At 37.3% G+C, this 27,016-nt stretch overlaps 1 protein-coding gene across 25 annotated transcripts in view; it reads left to right on the top strand.

The window, feature by feature from the left end:
• Window positions 1–27,016, top strand: part of CDC42BPA (CDC42 binding protein kinase alpha) — a 351,215-nt gene that overhangs the window by 121,315 nt on the left and 202,884 nt on the right. For all 25 annotated transcript variants that reach the window (XR_006356412.1, XM_044004678.1, XM_044004682.1 and 22 more), the window contains 2 exons: window positions 9,550–9,645; window positions 26,354–26,502. Coding sequence is in view for 24 of the 25 variants with exons in the window: in XM_044004678.1 (XP_043860613.1) it covers window positions 9,550–9,645; window positions 26,354–26,502 (245 nt within the window). In the remaining variant the exon portion in view is untranslated. The remainder of the gene's footprint in view (window positions 1–9,549; window positions 9,646–26,353; window positions 26,503–27,016) is intronic.

The following is a 27,016-nucleotide window of genomic DNA, read 5'->3' as shown; positions in this document are numbered from 1 at the left end:
TTATGTTTTCTTCTATTAAAACTTTTTTTACATTCTAATCTTTGTGTCTCCTAGAGTCATTAAGGCCTAGCTGGAACATCCTCAGTCACATTGCTAAGGTCTTCAAGGCTCCTTCTATGCAGCATTCTTCATCAGAGCTCTGAGATCTTAAGGGTTCCCCATACTGCTGTTGGGCAGAATTCTGCTCTTAGCTTCCTCCATCCATATCCTACTTACCCCTCTCTGGGAGTTTTTTGGTTTTTTTTAAATTAGAATACTTTTGTCTTCCAACTGTCTCCTACTTTTGGAGGCTTCCTTGTTGGAGTTCTGAAAGCTTCAGGTGCTCTTGCATTATCTAGTTACATTCTTATTGCCTGTTTGCCTATGCTAATGCTGGCTACCTGAGTGGAATCCATCTCTAAACATCTGTAGTTTTCTTTTTGTTTATGCCTTGATTTCTTGATGATTATTTGATATGATGCTTTTTGTTTGTTTGTTTGTTTTTTGGTGGGGCAATGAGGGTTAAGTGACTTGCCCAGGGTCACACAGCTAGTAAGTATCAAATATCTGAGGCCAGCTTTGAACTCAGGTCCTTCTGAATCCAGGGCTGTTGCTCTATGCACTGCGCCACGTAGCTGCCCCCATCTGATGCTCTTTAAAAACCTTTTCGTAGTCTATGTGGGAGAGTTGGACTCTTCCTATAAATGCTCTTGTTGCTATCTCTCGTCTTGGAAACCCCAAGAATAAAATTTCTAATGTATGGCAAGGCAAGAGAGAAACTGAAGACTTTCAGTTTAAATTTGTATTGAGCTAATGGATACACACAATGCCTACAGACACTTAGGTCTTTCCTCCAGAGCTAGGACCATAGAGCATAAAGATATCAAAGAAAAGACTGGCTGAATACATCAAGACACAATAGGATTCTGAAATCAAAGTTCAGTGGGAAGAATCCATTTAATTCACCTCTTCAGTATCAGTAATAATACATACTTTTAGAGTTGTAAAGTAGAACATAACAAATTTGGAATGCACTGTAACAAAAAGTTATATAGTATAATGAAATATGTAGTTCATTGCATTAATGAGGGGCAGCTAGGTGGCACAGTAGATAAAGAACCAGCCCTGGATTGAGGAGGATCTGAGTTCAAATCCGGCCTCAGACACTTGACACTTACTAGCTGTGTGACACTGGGCAAATCACTTAACCCTCATTGCCGCACACACACAAAATTAATAATTAAAAAAATAAATATAAGAAGTGAGATTTGAACCCAGGCTTCTTAACCCCAAATCTAGCTCTCTGCTCTGTCGCACTGCTTCTCTCCAGAACTTTAAGAGTGTGGAGGCTACATCTGTGGAGAAGCCTCCAGAATGCACTTGCTCTTTGTGTACTTGGTTTGCTCCAGCTGCTCCTCCCAATTTTATGGCTTTTAAAATTCCATTTCAAGTTCCTCATTTAGTACATTAGGGATTGAAGGATTAAATCCTAAATGTCTTTCCTCTGCCATATATGATAGAAAGGCTAAGCTAAGACAACTAAGTCCTATGTCTTTCTAAATGCATGTATAATCCTGTGTACTTAATTCGACCTTCCATTTTCAGTGCTTCTGGTTTTTAAAGTGCTTATGCCTTCTCTTTTATGGACTTAGGGTACAAAATTTGTCATCATATGGTATAGGACTGAGTCCTTAGAAACACATAGAGGAAGTATATTTTATATGATTAAAGGGATGTTTGAGGTTACTTCTGAGTATTTGGCTTAAAATTTTTGTTATAGATATTGTAACCAGAAACAAATTCAAATAAGAATAATTTAAAAAGAGGGGAGCTAGGTGGCGCAGTGGATAGAGCACTGGCCCTGGATTCAGGAGTACCGGAGTTCAAATCCGGCCTCAGACACTTAACACTTACTAGCTGTGTGACCCTGGGCAAGTCACTTAACCCCAATTGCCTCACTAAAAAAAAAAAAAGAATAATTTAAAAAGAGATTGTACATGAAACTATAAAATTTAATTATTTTCAGTATGTTGTATATTTTAAAAGGGTACACTAATTTTCAGAAGGTAATAAAAAATAACATCATTTCAAAAAAAAAGGGGGAGAGGGGGCAGCTAGGTGGTGCAGTGGATAAAGCACTGGCCCTCAATTCAGGAGGACCTGAGTTCAAATCTGTCCTCAGACACTTTACACTTACTAGCTGTGTGACCCTGGGCAAGTTACTTAATCCTCATTGTCCTGCAAAAAAAGAAAAAATAAGGAAAAAAAAGAAATATGTAGTTAGCACCCCAAAACTTCAGAAGGATTTATATTTTATTGCTAAAAAAGGAGGAAGAGGATTCATAGATGTTCTCAGAGCACATGCTAAACAGGTTAAAAAGAAACCCTACCAGAATACTTTTAGAATAAAAAGATATCATTTCATTGACCAATAGTCAAAACTAATGATAAGTACATGCTATTACATGTTACAAACATATGTATAAGTGATTTCACCTAGATATAGCCCATGAAAAAGGTAAGAGCCAAGAATAGAATTTAAAAGACCCTCCATGGGTAACTTCTACATAAATTTAGAAAATGTGTTGACAAAGAAGAATTAAATAAAAGTCTGAGTTATGAGGATTTATTTGTGGAAAATAAAGAAGTTTGTGAAGATAATTCAGAACCATCTAATTACCTTCAGAAATTACAAAAGAATTATCCTAACAGTTATGTGCTCACAACAAGGTTTATATATCAAAATCTCGCTAGCTTTTGATATCATACCCAAAATCTCCAGACTATATGGAATGAAAAGCTTTCAAAATAAAGAGCCCTGCTGGAAGAAAGTAAAACAGTGTGTGAACAGGGCAAGGTATATAACAAGCTTATTGACTTGTTTGCTGCTAAAGTTGTTGCAAAGATACTTTGCATGAGTTCTGAGGTGATCTTGCATCTTACTCAGTTATATATAGCACTCTACAATAGTTCATAAAATATTAAATATAAAAGAATAGCAAAATGACAAATCATCCTGGAACTGTTATCTGAATGCTAATAAAAATGATTGATGTTTTTGATACTCCAAAGAGAAAACTAAATGTACATGTGGTCTGAGCAGTTGCAAATGTAAAACTGATGATCTAGTGATTAGTGATGAATACTAGTCATGAATTAATGATGAATATTAGATTAGTGATGTATAACTATATGACTATGAGCAAAGCACTTAACTTCTCTGGGCCTTAGTTTTCTAATTTGTAAAGTGAAAGGGGTTGAATTACTGTTATAATCTTATATGATTCTTTCTAGTTCTAAAATGGATAATCCTTTGATTTTTTTTTTAATAACATGGGCTTTTCATTTTGTTTTGTTTTGTTTTGTTTTGTTTTGCGGGGTAATGGGGGTTAAGTGACTTGCCCAGGGCCACACAGCCAGTAAGTGTCAAGTGTCTGAGGCCAGATTTGAACTCAGGAACTCCTGAATCCAGGGCCCACGCATTATCCACTGCGCCACCTAGCCGCCCTCCATAATCCTTTGATTTTGAGTGTCATTTGCATAGAGAGATAGTGGGGCATCATTCCTGATAAAGATGTAGTTTAACTAGCCCGTTTCTCTTGCAAGATTCTTTAATTAAATTTTCCCTTGGGAGGCGGAGCCAAGATGGCTGAGTAGAGGCTGTGACTCCCACGAGCTCCAGATAAACCCGTCCATTCATGCCCAAATAATGCGGTAAAAATCAAAACCCAGAATAGCCTAATGCACATAAGAACAGAGACTATTTCTCCACAAAAGAGGGCAATTCTGATCAACTACTGATCAGGCTGAACAGCTCAGCGGGCGGTCCGGACCCAGCCAGGGACACTGCTTCCAGCGCATGTCAGAGTCTTCAGCACCAGCAGCTTCTGAGGCTCCGATTATGGACTGGTGAGGGGGTTCGGCGGTAGGCTGGGGTGAAGTGTAGGCAGTATCTACTGGAGTTGGGGTAAAGTGCCATGGGTCTGAATCAGTGGGCTGAATGGAGTGGTGGTGGCCCAGTGTGGGAGGGGCAAAAGCACGCCAAGCTTCTGACCATAGAGAATCAGAGTTCAATCAGACTTCTGTTTCTGAGTCAAAGAGAAAGCCGCCATGATTACTCACAAGCCAGGCAGGCTGAGAAGAAGCCCAATCACCCCCTGGGCTAGTCTGTAGCACTAACAGTGTGTCCTGGAAGCAGCACCACACTTTAAGAAGGAGTTAAAAGCCAAGAAATAGTAAGCCAGGATGAGTAGGCAGAGAAAGCAGAAGACCATCAAAAACTTCTTTGGGGGTAAGGTAGACCACAATACAACCTCAGAAAAAGAAGATGATAACAGGCTCAAAGCTCCAACATCCAAAGCTTCCAAGAAAAATATGAACTGGTCTCAGGCCATGGAAGCTCTCAAAAGGGACTTTGAAGAGAAAGTAGGAGAAATAGAAGATGTAGAGAAAGGGAGGAAAGAATGGAAAGGGAAATGAGAGCGATGCAGGAAGGTGTGAGATTTAAAATTGGATATAAGATCATTAAACTTCCCCTTTGAACTTTTTCCCTTATAGATCTCCCAGACCAGTAAGAAAAGAAGCCTCTGAGTATTAATCAGAGAGGGATTAGCTTTTATTGTTTAGGAATTAATTAGCCAACAAACAGGTGATACTGATTAGGGAAATAGGAAAATAGAAATACAAATGAATAGTCTTAGATCTAAGCTTAGTCTATATTCTTTTATAAAACTCACTGAATCCCAAAACTGCCTCATGGGCTGAGAACCAGAGTCAATCACCAGAACACGCTGTCACCCCTCGTGAGAGTGAGCCAGAGAGGCCACTTCCGTTCTACTACCCGGCTTTAAGTTAGCTTCCCGGAAGTCTTGGAAGTATCGCGTGCTTGGCCACGCTCTCCCGGGCAGCAGCAGGCGCACGGCTGTTCGTCATGGTCTCTTTCCCGAAAGGGCGGTCCTTTAAAAACCGTTTCAGTAGTATGTGTTCAACTCTTAAATTTCAGTTAAAACTTCCATTTTTTTTTTTACCACAAAGGTCATGAGAAAAAAGTCAACAGTTTGAAAAGCCAAATGGAAAAGGTGATTAAAAAACTATCTGCTGAAAATAATTGCCTAAGAATTAGGATTGAACAAATGGAAGCTAGCGACCTTATGAGAAACCAAGACACACTAAAGCAAATCCAATCGAATGAAAAAATAGAGGGCAATATGAAATATCTCCTTGGAAAAACAGCTGACCTGGAAAATAAATCCAGGAGAGAGAATTTGAAAATCATTGGACTACCTGAAAACCATGACCAAAACAAGAGCCTAGACACCATCCTCCAAGAGATTGTAAGGGAAAATTGCCCTGATATTCTAGAAGCAGAAGGTAAAATAGAAATTGAAAGAATTCACCGATCACCTCCTGAAAGAGATCCCAAAAGGAAAACCTCCAGGAATATTATAGCCAAATTCCAGAACTCCCAAGTGAAGGAGAAAATACTGCAAGCAGCTAGAAAAAAGAAATTTAAATACTGTGGACCTCCAATAGGGATAAAGCAAGATCTAGCAGCTTCTACATTAAAGGACTGGGGGGCATGGAATATGATATTCCAGAGGGACTACAGCCAAAAATTACATACCCAGCAAAACTAAACATCATCTTTCAGAGGAAAACATGGAATTTCAATGAGAAAGAAGACTTTCAGGCATTTGTGATGAAAAGACCTGAACATAAAAAGATAAACAGCAAAAGACTTCATGAGGGATATTAAAAGATCAAACTACTTACATTCCTACATGGGAAGATAATACTTCGAACTCATAAGAACTATCTAAGTAAGGAATTAACACAGGACACAGGTCTGAACTTAATACATAGGGATGATATCTGTAAAGCATTTATGTTTTGTTCTTTGTGGGGTGTCTTATGTCTGGGGCTGGATTTGGGCTTGGGACCTCCTTGGTCCAGGGCTGGTGCATTGTCCACTGTGCCACCTAACTAACCCATAATGACATCTTTAAAATAAGGTTGAAGTGTAGGAGAAATGGACTGGGGGAGGGGGAAGGGGAGAGATGGTCTGGGGAGAGGTTGTTCACATGAAGGAAATAAGAAAAAAGCTTATGGAGGGCAGGGGAAGAGGGGGAAGGAATTGGGGAGTTAATGAACCTTAATATCATCAGAATTGACTCAAAGAAGGACTAACATACATACTCAAGTGGGTATACTAATATATTTTTGCCCTGAGGGAGGGGAGGGAGATAAGGGGGTGGGGAAGAGGGGAAGGAGGGAAGGGTAGATTGGGGGAGAGAGCAGTAAAAAGCAAAATACTTTCGAGGAAGGTAAAGATGTTCTGCTTAACTGCACAAGTATGATATATTGAATTGCTTGATTTCATAGGGAGGGTTGAGGAGAGAGGGAGGAAGAAAATTTGGAACATAGAATTAGCTCAAAGACCTTAAACTCATCAGAGTTGGTGCATGGAGGGAATAACATTCACACCCAGTTGGGAGGCGTAATCTATTTAACCCTACGGGAAAGTATGAGGGGAAGAGGATAAGGAAGGAAGGGTGAAAAAAAAAGGAGTGCAGAGTAGGGGAGGGGACAGTCAGAAGTAAAACACTTTTGAGGAGGAATAGTTTAAAAGAAGATAGAAAATAGAGTAAATATCATGGGAAGGGAATAGGATGGAGGGAAATAGTTATGATGATTGAATATAATGGCAAAATGTATGGTACCTACTTTGCTGGGCTAATATGAAGAAAATTCTTTGTCAAGTTAAGGTACTTTATTTAGGTTATGATGAACAGGATACTATCAGAAAAACCTGGAAAGAGCTACATGAACTGAAGCAGAGTGAAATGTACTGTATACAAAATAACAGCAATAGTATAAGATGATCTGCTGGGAAGCATGTGGTTATTTTCAGCAAGGCAATGATCCAATATAACCCTGAAGGACTTACGAAAATGGCAACCCATCTACAGAGAAAGAAGTGATAGTATCTGAAAATAGATGGAAACACATTTTTTTTTTTTTTTTGGTGGGGCAGTTGGCATTGAGTGACTTGCCCAGGGTCACACAGCTAGTGGATGTTGAGTGTCTGAGGCCAGATTTGGGCTTGGGTGCTCCTGATTCCAGGGCCGGTGCTCTGTCTACTGTACCACCTAGCTGCCCCTGGAAGCACATTTAAAAAAAAAAATTTTTTTTCCCTCTTTGACAATTCCTCAATCTGAAGTTTTGGGGGGTTTTTTGACTGTTTTCTCTCACAACCTAGCCAATGTGGGAATGTTTTCCATGACTACTCATGTATAACTTATTTTGAAATGCTTGAGTTCTAGTGGGTAGTGGGTGGGAATGGAGGAGGAAGAGAAGTTGGAACACAACTTTTTAAAAAATTCATGTTAAAATTTGTTTTTACATATATTTTGGAAAATAAAATTCTATTAAAAAAATTTCCCTTAAAACATGTATAGTTTGAAAGTTGGCTTTATTTCAAAGCTTTAAAAAATTATATTGGGGGCAGCTAGGTGGCGCAGTGAATAGAGCACCGGCCCTGGAGTTAGGAGGACCTGAGTTCAAATATGGCCTCAGACACTTAACACTAGCTGTGTGACCCTGGGCAAGTCACTTAACCCCAATTGCGTCACCAAAAAAAAAAATTATATCGTACATTAGGACTCATTGAGCATCTATATATGCTATTGGGGTATAAGAAAAGTGTAAAAAAGTACTCCTTTTTGATGATTTCTTAGGTCCTCTTCTTTTTCTTTTCTTTTCCTTTTCCTTTTCCTTTTTTTTTTTTTTTTTTTGGTGAGGCAGTTGGGATTAAATGACTTGCCCAGGGTCACACAGCTAGTACGTGTTAAGTGTCTGAGGCCAGATTTGAACTCAGGTCCTCCTGACTCCAGGGTCAGTGCTCTATCCACCGCTTCACCTAGCTGACCTATTCTTTTTGAACTACTTGAAACAATATTCATTTGGATGGGTATACAGTAGTAGATTTGTTTGTACTGGAAGTCAAGTTGTACTCCTCATCTTTAAAAATCAGTAATTCTCTGCAAATAGTAATAACTACATAGGAACTGGAACTTATTTTTTGGCTATTGGATTTTTTAGGGAAGTAATTTTAATAGGGAAAAAGTTTTATTTTTCTTAAAGTATAGCTATTGCTATACATGTACTACAAAGAAGAAAAGACTTTAAGAAATTCAAAAGCTACTTAAGTACTTGTTGAAATTGAAAAGATTAATAAAGCATTTTGTTATATGTTAAACATTTTTTAATTTTGAAAATCCATTTGAAAAGCATCAGTGAAGAAAAAAAATAAGTCCTTAGTTATGTGCCAAACAATGTACTAAAATATGAGATACAAACAAAAAAAGATAGTTTCTTCTCTTAAGGAGTTTATATTCTTCTTTTTTTTGGGGGGGGGGCCAATGAGGGTTAAGTGACTTGCTCAGGGTCACACAGCTAATAAGTGTCAAGTGTCTGAGTTCGGATTTGCACTCAGGTCCTCCTGAATCCAGGACCAATGCTTTATCCACTGTGCCACCTAGCTGCCCCAGGAGTTTATATTCTAATTAAGGAAAGATGACACATATGGCAGGGTGTGCCTTAGGGTTCTGTGACAGGTTGCATGACAAGTTCGATGAGTATTTAACCTTCAATATACATGTCTAAGATTGACACTATAGATGAAAATGACCTGAATTGAGTAGATGAAGGAAAGCAGAATCGATTTTATTTGTAAAGTTATACAATGTTTTCATTGCTCTGAGCTCCTTTTAGAAATAGGAGCCTGATATTTTTCACACTAGTATTCTTTCATTAATGACTGAAATTCTCTGATTGCAATGATCTCTGAAAATCCATATTTATGGTTGACCTAAAAAGCAGTGTAGACACATAGTAGGTTTAAGTAAGCCTGCCGTATATTATCAGTGATGATTTATGTGAAAGAAGTAATCTGTAAAATATCATCAAGAAAATGGATATTAAGGAAAGGAGCTAATAATTTAATAAGAAACTGGGATGGAATTTTTAAAGTCCTAAAGGAAGGTCTCTGGAATATTGGATAGAATTTCTGTGGAACACTTAGGGGAGGACATAAGCACAAAAGGAAGGTATGCATTGAATTTTGGGTGGAGATGGTATAGCAATTATTACTGATGCTGTAGTGAGGTATTACTGTGTGCAGAAGAGGTTTGTTTTTAGCAATATATTGTTTGTTCCACTGTTGTCTAAGCTATTATTATTTTTTTTTTTTTTGGTGAGGCAATTGGGGTTAAGTGACTTGCCCAGGGTCACACAGCTAGTAAGTGTCAAGTGTCCGAGGCTGGATTTGAGCTCAGGTACTCCTGAATTCAGGGCTGAGGCTTTATCCACTGTGCCACCTAGCTACCCCTGTCTAAGCTATTATAAACAAGAAAAAATAGTATTCTGATTTTGTAGCCCCAAGGAGTAAATGTCACATTTGATTGAGCTTTAATAACTAATAGAATATAACCATAATCCTTTTTTTAAAAGAAAAAATGTATCAGTTTTTTCAGAATGCGATAATTACCAAAATTTTATTTTTCTTTTTAGACAGCATGTTTTCGAGAAGAGAGAGATGTCCTAGTAAATGGTGACAACAAGTGGATTACAACTTTGCACTATGCCTTCCAGGATGACAATTACTTAGTAAGTATTGTATTTATATATGTAATATTAGTGATATTCATGATAGCTTAATCAGTACTTCTTTTAGAAGGATTCATTTTATGTATTTCTTTAATTTAGTGTGGTATAGTGATAAAATACTGGACTTTTGGAAGGTTTGGAAAATAATTGGTTCAAATCATTTGCCTCACATTTACTTCCTGTGTGATCTTGAGCAATTCACTTACTCTCTCTGTGATAATGCTTTGGGTCCAAATCCAGTAATTGGTTGAAATGCCCAACTTAAGATTTTTTCCCCTTCTTCTTTTTTTTTTTTTTTTGCGGGGCAATGGGGGTTAAGTGACTTGCCCAGGGTCACACAGCCCCCTCTTCTTTTTTAAAAACAGCACTCATGTCTCTTATTTTAGCTTCGTTTATTTGAAGGCAACTCTATTCCCATTGGTTCTCTTTCTTTCATCCTTATATTCTTCATACCTATTTTGTCACTTCATTCCTTAATTTTGGAGTTTTGCTTTACTTATTAATTCCTTTTTCTTTTTACCTAGTTTTCTAGTTCTAACCCCTGTTTTTTTCTCAGTTAAGTAGACAGGTAAAATACCCTTTCCTTCTCCTCACCTTGTTTTGTGTGGTTTTTTTAAATTTAATTTTCTGTACTTTTTTTCTGAAAAGGATTTTTAAACTTCATTTTTATTTCCTTTTTTTATATTTTTCTCTTTATTTTAGATGGACTTTTCTGTCTATTCTTTGACTCATGGCCCTTATATTTATGCATTCTTACTTTAATTTTTGTATTCCTCATGGAATTAGAGTGTCTAACGTACCCATTTTAAGTTCTCTCTTCTAAATCATTTCTATATTATTGTCTTGAAGATATTGCCCTCAAATCCCCTTTTCTGTTGTTCCTCATTATTAGAAATGCCAGTTTCTTCAAATGATAGAAAAGATAGAAGTATTGAACCGTGGTAGGATTTTTTCTTTGTTCTTGATTGTACAGTTTTTAACTGTTCTTTGCCATCCCCATGATCTCTGCTCCCCTGACCTCCCCCTCTACCTCATTTCCCATGAAAACTCCTTTCTGGGGCCATGACCTCCCACGTTTCTGGTTTCCAGTTACACTCAAGAACTCTTAATTCCCCTTTTGGGGCAGGAATAGTGGTTTCCTCCAGGAACCAAACTCCTGTAAAATATACATATTGTAAGGTTTCTATCTACTTTATATAATATCTTTCTTTCCCATGGGAGCATTCTTTGGTGAGATCCACTGTCACCACTGAAACAAGATTTTCTCCTTTCCTATTATTTTTTGTTTGTTTTTGTTTTTTGGCGAGGCAATGGGGGTTAAGTGACTTGCCCAGGGTCACACAGCTAGTAAGTGTCATCCATCTGAGGCCGAATTTGAACTCAGGTTCTCCTGAATTCAGGGCCAGTGCTTTATCCACTGCGCCACCTAGCTGCCCCCTTTCCTAATATTTTAATGATGTTTTTTAAATTTTTCTACTTATTTTCCTATAGAATGAGGAAAATAAATCTTTTTTTTTAAACTAATAAGTGAAACAGGTAGGAATGAGACGCCATTAAATTAAATTGTGCACAAATAACTGAAATGGCAGAGGAAAAGGAACCAAAAAAATCCCCAATTTTAAGGGAAAAGTATTAGAGAGATAAATGGAGGAAGATATTATCTTAGCTTTATACTTTTAAATGTGAATTAATTAAATGATCCAATAGAATGAAAAAAGTGATAGTTCATAAGAAAAAAAACCTATAGTCTTTTGCTTAGAAATACAACTCACAAACAAAAAGAAGAGTAAAAGTGAAGAGTTAGAACAAAATTTACTGTACATCAAATAAGCCCAAAACATAGGAGTTACAGTCACGCTATCAGATATAGCAAAAACAAATCTATAACAAGAAAACTGCATCATACTGAAAAGAGCCATAGAAAAAAAAGACCACTATCAATATTAAACTTAAATTCTTCAAATGGCTTAGTATCTTAATTCATACAGGAATATTAACTAAATTACAAGAAGACATAGTAATACAGTAATGCAAGAAGATATCGTCTTTGGTTCAGAGAAATCTAACAGAAAGATAAACAGAAGGAAAAAGTGGGGACACTACTCAAGGAATTGGAGCTAAAAGACTTTTTATTTTTCTGTCTCTTATACACACACACACAGATACTCACTTACTCTTTTTCAAGAGAGAAGCAACTGGACTTCTCCAAACCTTCCCTCCAGGAATGTGCAGGGCCCTTAAGAAGTAATGGGAAAGAATGAACAAACAGAGAATTCCACCATAAAAAAACCTAGGGAAAAGAAGAAGGGAGAAGAAGACATTAGAAGGAGATCATATTAAGGGAGGGAGTTGTCCTGAGCAAAACAGACTCATCATAGATATACAAAAACTCTTTTTTAGGTGACAAAGAATGGAAATCTGAGGGAGGATTCAGTAATTAGAGAAAAACTAAATAAGTGATGAATATAAATAAATGTGATGTAATACTATTGTGCTGCACGAAATGATGATGAAGGGAATGGCTTCAGAGAAACCTGGGAAAATTGTTCACTCCCTTCCCCCCCTTTTTGGGTGGGGTTCACTTCCCATTTTATCAGTTTATACAACCTGGAGAATAATTCATATAGTGACAACTATGTTGTTAAAATGTACTTTGAACGACTTTGTATGTTTATTGATGGCATGTCTTCACCTCTCACATCTCATAATGACCAACCATGATGCCAGAGACCTACTAATTAACTGTGCTACCCACCTCCAAATGGAGGACTTACTATGTAAAATGTAACACGTTTGTATACACATTTGCATATTTGTATGTGTCTGTATATGGAGATGGTTAATGCAGAAATGTTTTCCTTGACCATATAAACCACACATACACACAAACATGTATGTAACAGGGGTCTTGCTTTTCATTGGGAGGGCAAGAAGGTGTATTTTTACTGATTAAAAAAATTAATTAAAAAAATTGGAAGATGATTACTAGAATTTGTATGCATTAAAAAATTGAAAGTTAGTAATAAACCCCAAATAAATATAGGATTAGATGTTAAAGATTATTAAAAATTAGATGAAAAATAGATAAACTGGAAGCCAACAAATCTAATAAACAAATAAAACTAAAAGCTATTTCTTTGAAAAGACTAACAAACTTAATAAACCTTTGTCAATCTGATGATGAATAAGGGAACAAAAAATCAAATCAACTAAAAAATAGTCAAGGTGAAATCCCAACAAAAGAAGATGAAATAAAAAGATTTATAAAAACTTTGTCTGCAGTTATATGCTAATAAAACTGAGAACACAAAAAAATAGAGGAGTCCCTTCAAAAATACAAATTACTGAAACTAACAGAACACCAAATAATGATCTTAAATAATCCAGTCTCAGATAAAGAAACAGAATTAGCCATAAAGGAACTAACAAAGAGAAAATACTTTTGGTCCTTTTTGGTTCAGAGGAGAATCCTATCGAACTTTTTTTTTTTTGGATAATATTAAGGTTCACTCACTCCCAGCTCCTTCCTTGTCTTCTACTCTCCTCCATAAACTTTTTTCTTGTTTCCTTCAGACCATCTCTCCCCTTCTCCCTCCCCCAGTTTATTCCTCCTACACCTGAATCCTATTTTAATGATGTCATCATGGATTAGTTAGGTGGCACAGTGGACAAAGCACCAGCCCAGGAGGTCCCAAGCCCAAATCCAGCCCCAGACATAAGACACCCCACCCTGTCTTCCCCACAAAGAACAAAACATAAATGCTTTACAGATATCATCCCTTTTTATTCAGTTCATACCTGTGTCTTCTGTGAGTTTCTTACTGAGATAGTTCTTATGATTTTGAAGTACTATCTTCCCATGTAGGAATGTAAGTGGTTTGATCTTTTAATATCCCTCATGAAGTCTTTTTCCTGTTTATCTTTTTATGCTTTTCCAGGATCTTGTATTTGAAAGTCAAATTTTCTATTCAGTTCAGGTCTTTTCATCACAAATGCTTGAAAGATTGCTTTCTCATTGGAATCCCATTTTTGCCTTTGAAAGATTATACTCAGTTTTGCTGGGTATGTAATTTTTGGCTGTAGTTCCTTTGCCCTCTGGAATATCATATTCCTTCCCCCCCAGTCCTTTAATGTAGAAGCTGCTAGATCTTGCTTTATCCCTATTAGAGCTCCACAGTATTTAAATTTCTTTTTTCTAGCTGCTTGCAATATTTTCTCCTTCACCTGGGAGTTCTGGAATTTGGCTATAATATTCCTGGAGGTTTTCCTTTTGGGATCTCTTTCAGGAGGTGATCAGTGGATTCTTTCAATTTCTATTTTACCTTCTGCTTCTAGAATATCAGGGCAATTTTCCCTTACAATCTCTTGGAGGATGGTATCCAAGCTCTTGTTTTGGTCATGGTTTTCAGGTAGTCCAATGATTTTCAAATTCTCTCTCCTGGATTTATTTTCCAGGTCAGCTGTTTTTCCAAGGAGATATTTCATATTGCCCTCTATTTTTTCATTCGATTGGATTTGCTTTAGTGTGTCTTGGTTTCTCATAAGGTCGCTAGCTTCCATTTGTTCAATCCTAATTCTTAGGCAATTATTTTCAGCAGACAGTTTTTTAATCTCCTTTTCCATTTGGCTTTTCAAACTGTTGACTTTTTTCTCATGACCTTCCAGCATTGCTCTCATTTCCTTTTCCATTCTTTCCTCTCTTTCTCTACATCTTCTATTTCTCCTACTTTCTCTTCAAAGTCCCTTTTGAGAGCTTCCATGGCCTGAGACCAGTTCATATTTTTCTTGGAAGCTTTGGATGTTGAAGCTTTGAGCCTGTTATCATCTTCTTTTTCTGAGGTTATATTGTGGTCTACCTTACCCCCAAAGAAGTTTTTGATGGTCTTCTGCTTTCTCTGACTACTCATCCTGGCTTACTATTTCTTGGCTTTTTAAGTCCTTCTTAAAGTGTGGCGCTGCTTCCAGAATACACTGTTCAAACTAAAGTGTGGCCCGGGGGATGGTTGGGCTTCTTCTCAGCCTGCCTGGCCTCACTTTCATTTGATTTTAAATTCTCCACTGGGGGGTGGGGGGAGGATAGGGGTTGGGCTGCTTCTCAGCTCTGCTTCTGTTCCCAGCTTCAGAGGGTCCCAGGTGTTTTGGTTTAAGGGGGACAGGTTTTAATCTCACCTGGCCTGTTCTCAGGTCTGGAGATAACCTCAGGCCTTCTTACTAAGCAACCAACCAGTAAAGCTTTCTGTGGCGTGGTTTTTAGCTTCCAATGAGCCTGCCTGCTCCCCTCCCCCAACTGGACCCTCAGCCGCTCAGGATTTCTTCCTGGTTGCTCGCTGGGGTCAGACAGTCGATTCCTTCCCCCCAGTCCACTGGTACCCCTGTACTTACCCCCTGGGCCAGCCGTTCAGCCTGATTGGGCGCTTGGTTCCAGAAAACACTGGTGCTACAGCCAATTCAGAGGCACTGGGGCAAATTCCTCCTGTGGGTGTCTGGTGTGTCGGCTCGATTGCGGGATTAGGCTTTATTTGTGTCCCAACTTGGCCCCCTGAAATCTATCTATAGCTGTAGAAAACTCTCAGCCCCAATTTTTGTTTGTTTTTCTGCCCCAAGGGTTCTTTTATTGCTATTTTTGGGCTTTTAAAGAATCATTATTACCAATACTACATAAATTCTTCTCAAAATTTAGAAGGAAAGAGCTCTATCCAATTCCTTTTGTGAGACAGGTTTTGTTCTGATACCCAAACCAAGGATAAAGACCAATATCATTAATGACTTGATTTATATATTTCAAATAAAATCTTGTTTAAACAGATTATAGCAGTTTATCCAAGAAATGAACCATTTTAACCAAGTTGAATTACTATCAAGGATGTAAGGATGGATTAGCTTTAGGAAAGCGAGCAATATAATTAATAAAAAACCCATCCACAATCACATTATTATCTCAGTAATTTTGGTAAAAGTCTGACTAAGAGCAACACTCATTTATGCTAAAAGCCCTACAGGTTGGGGTCCTTTTTTTTTAATGTAATAAGGAGTATCTAAAACCCAAAACAAGCAATGGCCACACATTAGAAGCTTTCCTAAATAAATGTAACAGTAAAGCAAAGATGTTCTCTCTCCCGATAATTATTGGAGATAATTTTAGAAAAAGTAGATGTAGTGATAAGACAAAAGAAAAGAATAGCAGTGTCCCCCCAGGCCACTTCTTCCAGTCCAGTATCTACAGTTATCATTGAGAAGAGAAAATCATTTTAGAGAAAGGGGCCACTTCCTCATCACGACCAATAACATCTGCTGGCCAATTGCCATGAGTGGGCAGATCATAGTTACTCACAAAACATAGAATAAGGACTGATTATGTGCCAGGCATTGTGCTAAATTCTGGGGATACACAGGGAGGTATAAGACAGTCCCTGCCCTCTAGGAACTCACAGGCTAATGAGGGAGACAGTACATAAAAAGAAGCTGAAAAGCCAGGGAGAGCTGCAGAGAGGAGGAGATTACCTTGTATGAGGGTATGATGAAATCATGCTTTTGGGGTGGGAAATGTTGATATCATTTTGCAGAATGATGAGTTTCTGAAAATGTAGTCTAGGAAAGTAACCAGGTGGGAAATAATGAAGAGAATTCAATCGATACCAATGGAGAAGGATCAGGCAGGAGTTTCCAGATCTTTCTTCCATCCCCTCCAGCACGAAGGAGGGTGGGCGCCCAGGGGCTTGGAGTGCTGAGGAGGTATGAGTTTATGAGCTTATTGTATCTTGCAGGATGAGATTCTGGGAATGATGAAGTCTAGCAAATGTTATTTTATTTGATCCTCACAACAACCCTGTAAGGTAGTTGCTGTTATAAGGAAACTGAGGCAAACATCATTTAAGTGACTTGTCCACTGTCACACAGGTAGTAAATGTTTATAGCCAGATTTGAATTTGGGTCTTTCTGACACCACACCTTGTTCTATATCCTTTGCATCACCAGCTTCCTTTATGGGGTATGTGTGTGTGTGTGTGTGTGTGGGGGGGTGTTGAGAGAGAGAAAAAGATCAGGAAAGAGAGGAAAAGAGGTGGGGGAGGGAGAGGAGGAGTAGGTCAAAGGATAATTGAACTTTGTTAATAAAAAAAAAAGAAAGAAAATTGTTAGCAACCACATGAAAGAATGCTGCAAATCACTAATGATAAGAGAAATGTAAATCAAAATAATTCTGAGGTTTCCCTCTCAATACCCTGTAAATCGACCAAGATAACAAAAGATGAGATTAGTTAATGTTGGAGGGTCCATGGGAAGTTCAGCATACTAGGGTTATTGTTGGTTTAGTGACCAAGTCAGTATAATTGTTATGGAAAGCAATTTTGAATCATGAAAGTGAAATGACTAAAACATCCATATCCCTTGACCCAGAGATTCCGCTATTGAACTTATACCAAAGGAGGTGATTTATAGTTAAAAAGAATTCTCATATACATGAAAATATAGTAACACTTTTTGGGATAGCCAAGAATTGAAAATAAAGCATATGTCCATTGATTGGGGAGTGTATAAACAATGTATGGTCTATGAATGTAAGGGAATATTGCTGTGCTATAAGTATTGTCAAACATGAAGAATTCAAAAAAGCATAGAAAGATTTACTTGATCTGATGCAAAGTGGAGTAGAACCAGAAAAAAACCCATACAAATTGACTAGAGTAATGTAAACATAAAGAATAACCACAAAGCAATCAAAGTTGTTACAAAATTACAATCATAGCTCCAAAGAACAGACAGAAGATATTCCCTCCCTACTCCTTTTTTGAGGTGGGAGGTCCCCGAGTCTCATAACTCAGTAAGCATTTATTAAGTGCCTCCATATGCCAGACACTCTGCTAAGTACTATGGATACAAAAAGAGGCAAAAGACAATCCTTGACCTCAACAAACTCAGAATCTAATGAATGTGGTACATTGATACTTACCAAATAAGTATTGTATGCTGTACCTATTTAAAGACTTTCCAATATATTGGTTTTGATGATTTTTCTCTATATTTTTTTCTTTTAAAAATATTTGTAATATGTGGGATATAGGGGACAATTTTGGTAATATAAAACATTGAAAGGTATTCATCAAAATTTGTTTTTAAAACTTTAGGTATTTCTTATTACATTATCACATACTTTAGACATAATTATTAAGTAGAGAAATTTATTTTCTTTTGTTTTGAAAATATCTGCCATCATTTCATTACTTTTTTTTTCAGGCAATGAGGGTTAAGTGACTTGCTCAGGGTCACACAGCTACTAAGTATCAAGTGTCTTTGGCCAGATCTGGGCTAAGGGCCTCCTGAATCCAGGGCTTGTGCTTTATCCATTGTGCCACCTAGCTGCCCTGTTACTTTCTTACTTTACAGCATCAATTGAAATCTTAAGTTTGAAGGTTTCATTCATATATGCAGGCCTAAGCAACACTTTACCTTACATGTTCAATTAGTTGTCCAATCTTACTGGTTCTGCCTCCACATTTCTCAGTTTTGTGCTTTTCTTTCTATTCACACTGCTATCATTTTAATTGATGCCTCCATTATCTCTCACTGGACTTCTGCCATAGCTTCTGAATTGGTGTGTCTGCTTCAATTCTCTCACCTCTCCGATTTAGCTGTGTAGCTTCTTTATACAGAAATTGAAAATTTTGTTTAAATTTTGTAATTTATATACTTTTAGCACAGTAGTACATGTATATGATTTAGGCTGGCACAAGGTCCCGTTCAAATCTGGCTGACGTGAATGGGTGACAGTTCTCTAAGGGAACATGGTTTTTCTGGGAACCTGTGAAAGCTGGATAGAGGGGCCAGGACATATGACATATGTATAGCTTAGTAAAAACTAATGGCTATAAGTGTAGGGGTGTCAAGAGCATAGGGCTTTTGATGAAAGACTAATTGTACTAGTGGTACAGAGAACATGGTCACTTGTCACAGGACACTTGAAGGGAATCTCAGTAGAGGCAGCATAAGCATGTTCCCTGCCCATCCCTCATCTTTTTTTGTTGTTATAACCACAGAGTAGTAAGGGGGAAGAATCCCTTTCCTCGTCCCCCAGTAGTCTTAGGAATGTTTTTCAGCACAGTCATCTTTTATAATTGCTTATGTATGTTTCAGGAGATCAGATCTCCAAACCTTTAAGGGCAAAAGCAGGTGGGCTTGGATTAAATGGCAGGAATGTTTTCACTGCTGCCCACTCAACCTTAAGAAGCAGTAGAAAATAGCCTGGACTGGACAAGTTGTGGTATATGAATACAATGGAATACTATTGTGCTGTAAGAAATGATGAGCAGGAAGAGTTCAGAGAAACCTGGAGGGTCTTACGTGAGCTGATGATGAGTGAGATGAGCAGAACCAGAAGAACATTGTACACAGTATCATCAACATTGAGTGTTGACCTACTGTGACGGACTATATTCTTCTCACCAATGCAATGGTACAGAAGAGTTCCAGGGAATTCATGATAGAAGAGGATCTCCAAATCCAAGAAAAAAAAGAAAGAACTGTGGAGTATAGATGCTGATTGAACCATATTATTTCTTTTGTTTTGGGTGCTGTTGTGTTTTTTTTTCTATTTTGAGGTTTTGCATCACTGCTCTGATTCTTTCTCTTGTAACAGGATTAATTCAGAAATAGGATTAATGTTATTATGTGTATATATATATATGTGTGTGTGTATATATATAATCTATACGTATATGTATAGAGATATATAGATATAACCTATATCAGATTACCTGCTGTCTAGGGGAAGGGGGAGGGAAGGGAGGGAGGGAGGGAGAAAAATCTGAAATTGTAAAGCATGTATAAACAAAAGTTGAGAACTATCTTTACATGTAATGGAAAAATAAAATACCTCATACATTAAAAAAAAAAAAAAAGAAAATAGCCTGGAGGTAAGGAAGATTAAGTTCAAAGTCTCTGCTGTGCCCTGCCTTCTTTCCCTCATCTCCCATGTGATAGCTGGTCATAAATTTGGCATCGAGAGTGGTGCTGATAATCAAATTGGTTTTTGGGTTGTTGGTTTGCAGAAGGTTTCTGTCAGCAACCAGACTCACCCTCCATTTATACTCAAAATGGAGAACCAGTCTTGGGAAATGCTGCCTTAGAGAAGTAGCTAGAAAGAAAAAAAATGGATCTAGGACATTTTTGTTCCATATCTCCATAGCTTTTGGGTCTCTGGACATGTGTTTCAAAGCACCATCTTGATGTAAAACCAAGGAGAAAAAAGGAAAACCTGAAGAAAAAAAAAGAATCAAGACAGGCATCAAGATTAGTTAAAGAGAGACTATAAGCAGACTATATATCAAGACATGAAAAAGCTGCTGTCTCTCCCCTTGATTTTCATTCAATTGATTGTTTCCCTAGGCTCTGCCCATACCCCACCCCTCTTCAGTCAAAAAATCATTTCAGAGTCAAAGAATAGTGAGGGAGAATCCCAAGTTTCAAGTTTGTAGAGTTTCTTCAGGGGTAGGTGGGTAAATTGGCATTCAGTTACCTTCTGGCAGTCTAACTTATTCTTAACTTAGTTGTTGCCATGTTCTTTTCACAAACTAATAATTCCAGAATCTTCCTAGGCATTTCTTACCAATCTGTAGCTTTAGGTATCTGCCCCTTCCTTCTTTTTTTTGTTGTTTTTGTTTTGTTTTGTTTTGGCAGTGAGGGTTAAGTGACTTGCCCAGGGTCACACAGCTAGTGTTAAGTGTTTTGTTTTTTTGTTTTTTATTTTTTTTATTCTAAATAGAATTTTATTTTCCAAAATATATGTAAAAACAAAATTTTAACATCAATTTAAAAAAAAAACTTTGTGTTCCAACTTCTCCTCCCCCCTCCATTTCTACCCCCACCCACCCACAAAAACTCAATCAATTCAAAATAAGTTATACATGAGTAGTCATGGAAAAATTCCCATATTAGCTAGTTGTGAGAGAAAACAGTCAAAAAAACCAAAACTTCAGATTAAGGAATTGTCAAAGAGGAAATGAAAAAAAAATTTTTTTTTAATGTTTCCATCTGTTTTCAGATACTATCAGTTCTTTCTCTGCAGATGGGCTGCAATCTTCATAAGTCCCTCAGGGTTACATTGGATCATTGCCTTGCTAAAAACAACCACATGCTTCCCAGCAGATCATCCACCACTATTGCTGTTATTTTTTATACAGTACATTTCACTCTGCTTCAGCTCATGTAGGTCTCTCCAGGTTTTCCCGATAGCATCCTGTTCATCACAACCTCTATATCAACCTTAAGCTTGACAGAGAATCTTCTTCACAAAAGCCCAAAGTAGGTACCATACATTTTGCCATTATAATCAATCATAACTATTTCCTTCCATCCCACTCCCTTCCCATGACATTTACTCTATCTTCTTTTTACCTATTCCTCCTCAGAGGTGCCTTACTTCTGACTATCCTCTCCCTCACTCTGCACTCCCTTTTTTCACCCTTCCTTCCTTGTCCTCTTCCCCTCCTATTTTCCTGCAGGGTTAAATAGATTGCTCCTCCCAACTGGGCATGAAAGCTATTCCCTCCATGAGCCCACTCCAATGAGATCAGGGTCCCTGAGCTAATTCTGTGTTCTAAGTTTTCCTTCCTCCCTCCCTCCTCAACCCTCCCTATGAGAACAAGCAAGTCAATATGTCATACTGGTGCAGTCATGCAGAACATCTTCATCTTCCTTGAAAGTGTTTTGCTTTTAACTGCTCTCTCCCCCAATCTGCCCTTTCCTCCTTCCCTTCCCCCCCCCTTTTCTCCCTCCCTCCCCCCAGGGCAAAAGTATATTACTATACCTACTTGAGTATATATGTTAGTCCTTCTTTGAGTCAATTCTGATGATATTAAGGTTCACTCACTCCCCAACTCCTTCCCCCTCTTCTACTCTCCTCCATAAGCTTTCTTCTTGTTTCCTTCATGTGAACTACCTCTCCCCAGACCATCTCTCCCCTTCTCCCTCCCCCAGTTTATTCCTCCTACACCTCAACCCTATTTTAATGATGTCGTCATAGATTAGCTAGGTGGCACAGTGGACAAAGTACCAGCCCTGGACCCAGGAGGCCCCCCAAGCCCAAATCCAGCCTCAGACATAAGACACCCCTCCCTGTCTGCCCTACAAAGAACAAAACATAAATGCTTTACAGATATCATCCCTTCATATTTAGTTCAGCCCTATCTTCTGTGAATTTCTTGTGAAGAATTTTTGTTTTGTTCTGTTTTGTTTTTTGGTGAGGCAACCGGGGCCAAGCGACTTGCCCAGGGTCACATAGCCATCAATTGTCAAGTGTCCAAGGTCACACCTGAACCCAGGTTCTCCTGAGTCCAAGGCCGGTGCTCCATCCACTCCACCACCCAGCTGCCCCTGAATTTCTTACTGAGATAGTTCTTATGATTTCAAAGTATAGTGTTAAGTGTTAAGTATCTGAGGCCATATTTGAACTCAGGTCCTCCTGATTCCAGGGCCGGTGCTCTATCCATTGTGCCATCTAGCTGTCCCCTGCCCCTTCCTTCTTATAAAAATAGAGAGAATCATTTTTCTGTGCATAGTCAGCAGTCCTCTTGTTTCACCTAATTTCCTAAGGACTACTATCTTTGGCTTTGACAGTCTCTAAGTTTGATTCTTCTGTTTGATTGCTGCTTTTCTGTTTCCTTTGCTGTATTATCATCTTTTTCCTATCCACTAAGTGTATATCAGTGCTCTGTTGTAGAACTTTTATTTCATTATTCTCTATCATCAACTCTTATGGGTTTAATTCTTATTTATATACAAATGAATCTTTGGTCTACATAACATCACCATCTTTTATTGGCCTTTCCAATTGAATTTCCAATAGGCATCTTGGTTGTAGCATTTTTTTCCAATTTTTTACATTTTTGTTTAAAGTTTTGAGTTTCAAATTCTATCCTTCCCTCTCTCTTGACTTCCCTCCTCTCTGAGATGGTAAGCAATTAGTTATAGGTTATACATGTACAACTACGTAAAATATCTCCATTTTAGTCATTTTATATAAGGAGACTCAAAGGAAAAAAGAAAGTGAAAAATAGCATGTTTGTATTCAATCAATATTTCTTTCTCTGGAGGCAGATAGTATGCTTCATCATTGGTTCTTTGAGATTATCTTGGATCATTGCATTGCACGGAATAGCTAAGTCATTCACACTTCTTTATTGAACAATTTTGCTTTTACTGTATAGAGTGTTCTCCTGGTTCTGTTCACTTCCCTATGCATCAGTTCATGTAAGTCTTTCTAGGTTTTTCTGAAATCACCATCCTGCTTGTCATTTCTTGCAACATAATACTATTCTGTTATAATCATATATCGCAACTTGTGGGCATCCCTTTGATTTCCACCTCTTAGCCACCACAAAAAGAGCTTCTATAAATATTTTTGTACAAATAGGTCCTTTTCCCTTTTTTTGGTTGACTTCAGGATATAAACCAACACTAGTATTGCTGAATCAAAGAGTATGCACAGTTTTATAGTTCTTTGGGCATAGTTCAAATTGCTCTCCAGAATGGTTGGATCAGTTCACAACTCTACCCACAGTGCATTAGTATCCATCCCCATTTTTCCACATCCCCTCCAAAATCCCTCATTTTCCTTTTTTTTTTTTATCATATTAGTCACTTTGATAAGTGTGAGGTGATACCTCAGAGTTGTTTTAACTAACATTTCTTTGATCAATACTGATTTAGAGCATTTTTTTATATTACTCTATAACTATAAATAGCTTTGGTTTCTTTCTCTGAAAACTGCCTATTTATATTCTTTGACCATTTATCATTTGGGGAATGACTTGTATTCTTATAAATTTGACTCAGTTCTCTATATATTTGAGAAATGAGGCATTTATCAGAGATACTTCTTGCAAAGTTCCCTGCCCTCACCCCCAATTTTCTGCTTTCCTTCTAATTTTGGTTGCATTGGTTTTGTTTGTGCAAAAGCTTTTAAGTTTTATATAATCAAAATTAACTATTTTATATTTTGTAATGTTCTCTGTCTCTTCTTTGGTCCTAAATTCTTCCCTTACCCATGAATCTGACATATAAACTATTCTATGCTTTCTTAATTTGCTTACAGTATCACCCTTTATGTGTAAATCATGTACCCATTTTGACCTTATCTTGGTATGTGGTGTGATGTTCTTCATTTCTGCCATACTGTTTTCCAATTTTCCCATCAGTTTTTATCAAATAATGGAACTCAGCATTTTGAAGAAGAAAACTCATTAGCGTGATGCTTTCCCATACTTTACCCTCTTCCATAATTCTGTTTCTGTCAGACACCATTCTCTGTTCAGTTTTGCTATCTCAGATGTATCTTTTTTTTTTTTTTTTCGGGGCAGTGGGGGTTAAGTGACTTGCCCAGGGTCACACAGCTAGTAAGTGTCAAGTGTCTGAGGCCGGATTTGAACTCAGGTACTCCTGAATCCAGGGCCGGTGCTTTATCCACTGTGCCACCTAGCTGCCCCCCTCGGATGTATCTTTGACTCTTCATTCTGCCTTGCCTCATGTGTCTTATAAATTGTCAAGCTTTGTTTATTTTGTTTCCACATCTCATCTATACTATTTATCTTTTTAAGGAAAGCTAGATTTTTATTACTACAGGTTTGAACTGTTTTTTAAAATAAGAATTGGTGTTATATTTTGATAAAAGCCTTTATTGTATCTGTTGGTATAATCATAATTTTTGTTGTTTTTGTTACTAATGAAGCCAGTTATGTTTATAGTTTTCATAATGTTGAAATAGTCCTTCATTCCCAAAATAAAAGCAGCCTGGTTATAATGTATGCTCTTTATGATATATTGCTATAATCTTCTTGCTTGTTCAGACCTCTTCCCTACTATCTGCAAACTTTTCTTTCTGTATCCCTGATCTTCCCAGGCCTGGAAAAATGCCTCATTGTGACTTTTTCTTGACTTTCCAGATCAAAATTTGGACCAGTCTATTTATGGAGAAGGAGTAGGGAGGAATTTGGTTCAATTGCTTCTTCTCACTCAGCTATTTTATTTCTTCCCAATGTATTGATCTTCCTATCACTTCTCTGTTCAGTAAAATATCCTGTTGCCTCCTAGATCAAATACAATCTCTTCTCTTGGGCAGTTAAATCTCTTTACAACCTGACTCCAACCCATTTTTCCACACTTATTGTCAATCATTTCCTTCAGTATAATATACAGTCTAGCCAAATTGGCCTTCCTTTGTCTTTGGAACCTTTATCTCTCCCATATGGCATTGTAGGGCTGTCCCCCATACCTGGATTGTACTCCCTCCATATGTCATCTGCCTCAGAATTCAGTTCAAGTATGATTGCCTGATTGATAATCCTGTTCTTTTTTCCTAAATGCCACTGCCTTCCTTTGATATTAACTTGTACTTGCTTGGCATATAGTTTATTTTATTTTATTTTTCTTTTCTTTTATAATAATAAAATTATTTTATTATTTTTCCTGTTACATGTAGAGATAGTTTTCAACATTTGTTTTTATAAGATTTCTAGTTTCAAATTTTTCTCCCTCCCTCCCCCCTCCGCAAGACAGCAAGCAATGTGATATAGGTTATATATGTACAATCACATTAAACACATTTCTGCATTAGTCATGTTGTGAAAGAAGAATCAGAACACAAGGGGAAAATCTCAAAAAAGAAAAAAAAACCCTCAAAAAAGTAGAATCCACAGTTCTTTTTTTCTGAATGTGGAGAACATCTTCTATCATGAGTTCTTTGTATCATTACACTGCTGAGAAGAGCCAAGTCTATCAGTTAATCATCACACAATGTTGCTGTTACTGTATACAATATTTTCTGGTTCTGCTCACTTCACTTAGCATCAGTCCACTTAAGTCTTTCCAGGTTTTTCTGAAATCTGCCTGCTCATCAGTTCTTACAGCACAATAGTATTACATTACATTCATATAGCACAACTTGTTCAGCCATTCCCCAGTTGATGGGAATTCCCTTGATTTCCAATTCTTTGCTACCACAAAGAGAGCTGCTATACATATTTTTGTACATGTGGGTCCCTTTCCCTTTTCTATGATGTCTTTGGAATACAGACCTAGTAGTGGTATTACTGGGTCAAAGGGTATTGGCATGTATTTCAACTGTACTTATATGTAGATGTCTCATGAGAGGTATACAAGACATGATGTAAAAAGAGTTCGAGCTAAAATATGGTTTGGGTTTATACATATACACACACACACACACACACATATATATATTTAATGGTTTGAGTTATATAGCAAGTATGGATAATTGATGGATAGTTTGAGATCTATACTGGTACCCACAAAATGTAAAAAAGATCTAGAAGAACATTTTCAATTTGTCTTTGGAGTATCTGCAACAAAATCAATAACTGGGAGCCACAGGATGAGAAGTCAAGGCTGGTTTTTGACCTGTGTTTGTGCATATTACTCTATATCATTAAGATTACAGGCCCATTAAGTGGTGTCCTTAGTATTTTCTTAATCAACAGATACTAATCTGTTGAACAAGTACTCTCATGTAAAGGATTTGTAATGACAGTTTTTAATATTAAGGATCTTCATATTCAAAAAAAGGTTTGGTAACACTTGTAGATCTTTCTATACAGTTCCTTTTTTTTAAAAAATGGATTCATATAAATTCTCTTGACATTTGATTTTGGAAATGTATTCAATTTTTCTTTCTGAATAAATGTTATATTTACCTTCACAGTACCTGGTTATGGATTACTATGTTGGTGGGGATTTGCTTACTCTGCTCAGCAAGTTTGAAGATAGACTACCTGAGGATATGGCCCGATTTTACTTGGCTGAGATGGTCATAGCCATTGATTCAGTGCATCAACTACATTATGTGCACAGGTAAGGAAAAATGGCCCTGCAAATCAGGAAATTTCTTTAAGATGATGCATAATACCTATGGAATAGGCGTGTGTCAGGGCCAAAGATCATTCCTAGGACTTATTTGTGGAAATAGAGATCAGTTCTCAACAAACTCCCAAGTTTGTGAACTAGAATCATAATACTAATTATGTTTGGCAGAAATAGTTATTTTAGATTTATTTAACTTTAATTTGGCTACTATTGACTATAAATTAGAGAAAATGTATAAATTTTAGACTCTTAAGACTTCCTAACATGACCTATTTCAATCAATATTTTTACAGGAAAAAACATAGCTGAAGAGGTTTTTAAGATCTGAAGCTTATGAGATTGTTCCTCAGAAAAGAACTGTGCCAATTAGACCAAAATAATTTCCTTATATCTATTCCTTGTTTACTGACATTTGCCCTAGTTTTAGGGTCATAGTATTAAATAGCTCCAGTCACTCATCTTTTACACCTGGATTCCTAAAGTCTATGAATGTTAAAAAAAA

The sequence above is a fragment of the Dromiciops gliroides genome, chromosome 4 (assembly GCF_019393635.1).
Source record: "Dromiciops gliroides isolate mDroGli1 chromosome 4, mDroGli1.pri, whole genome shotgun sequence".
Lineage (NCBI taxonomy): Eukaryota > Metazoa > Chordata > Mammalia > Microbiotheria > Microbiotheriidae > Dromiciops > Dromiciops gliroides.
The sequence above is the reverse complement of the archived record's forward strand: the minus strand, read 5'-3'. Positions and strand labels throughout refer to the sequence as shown.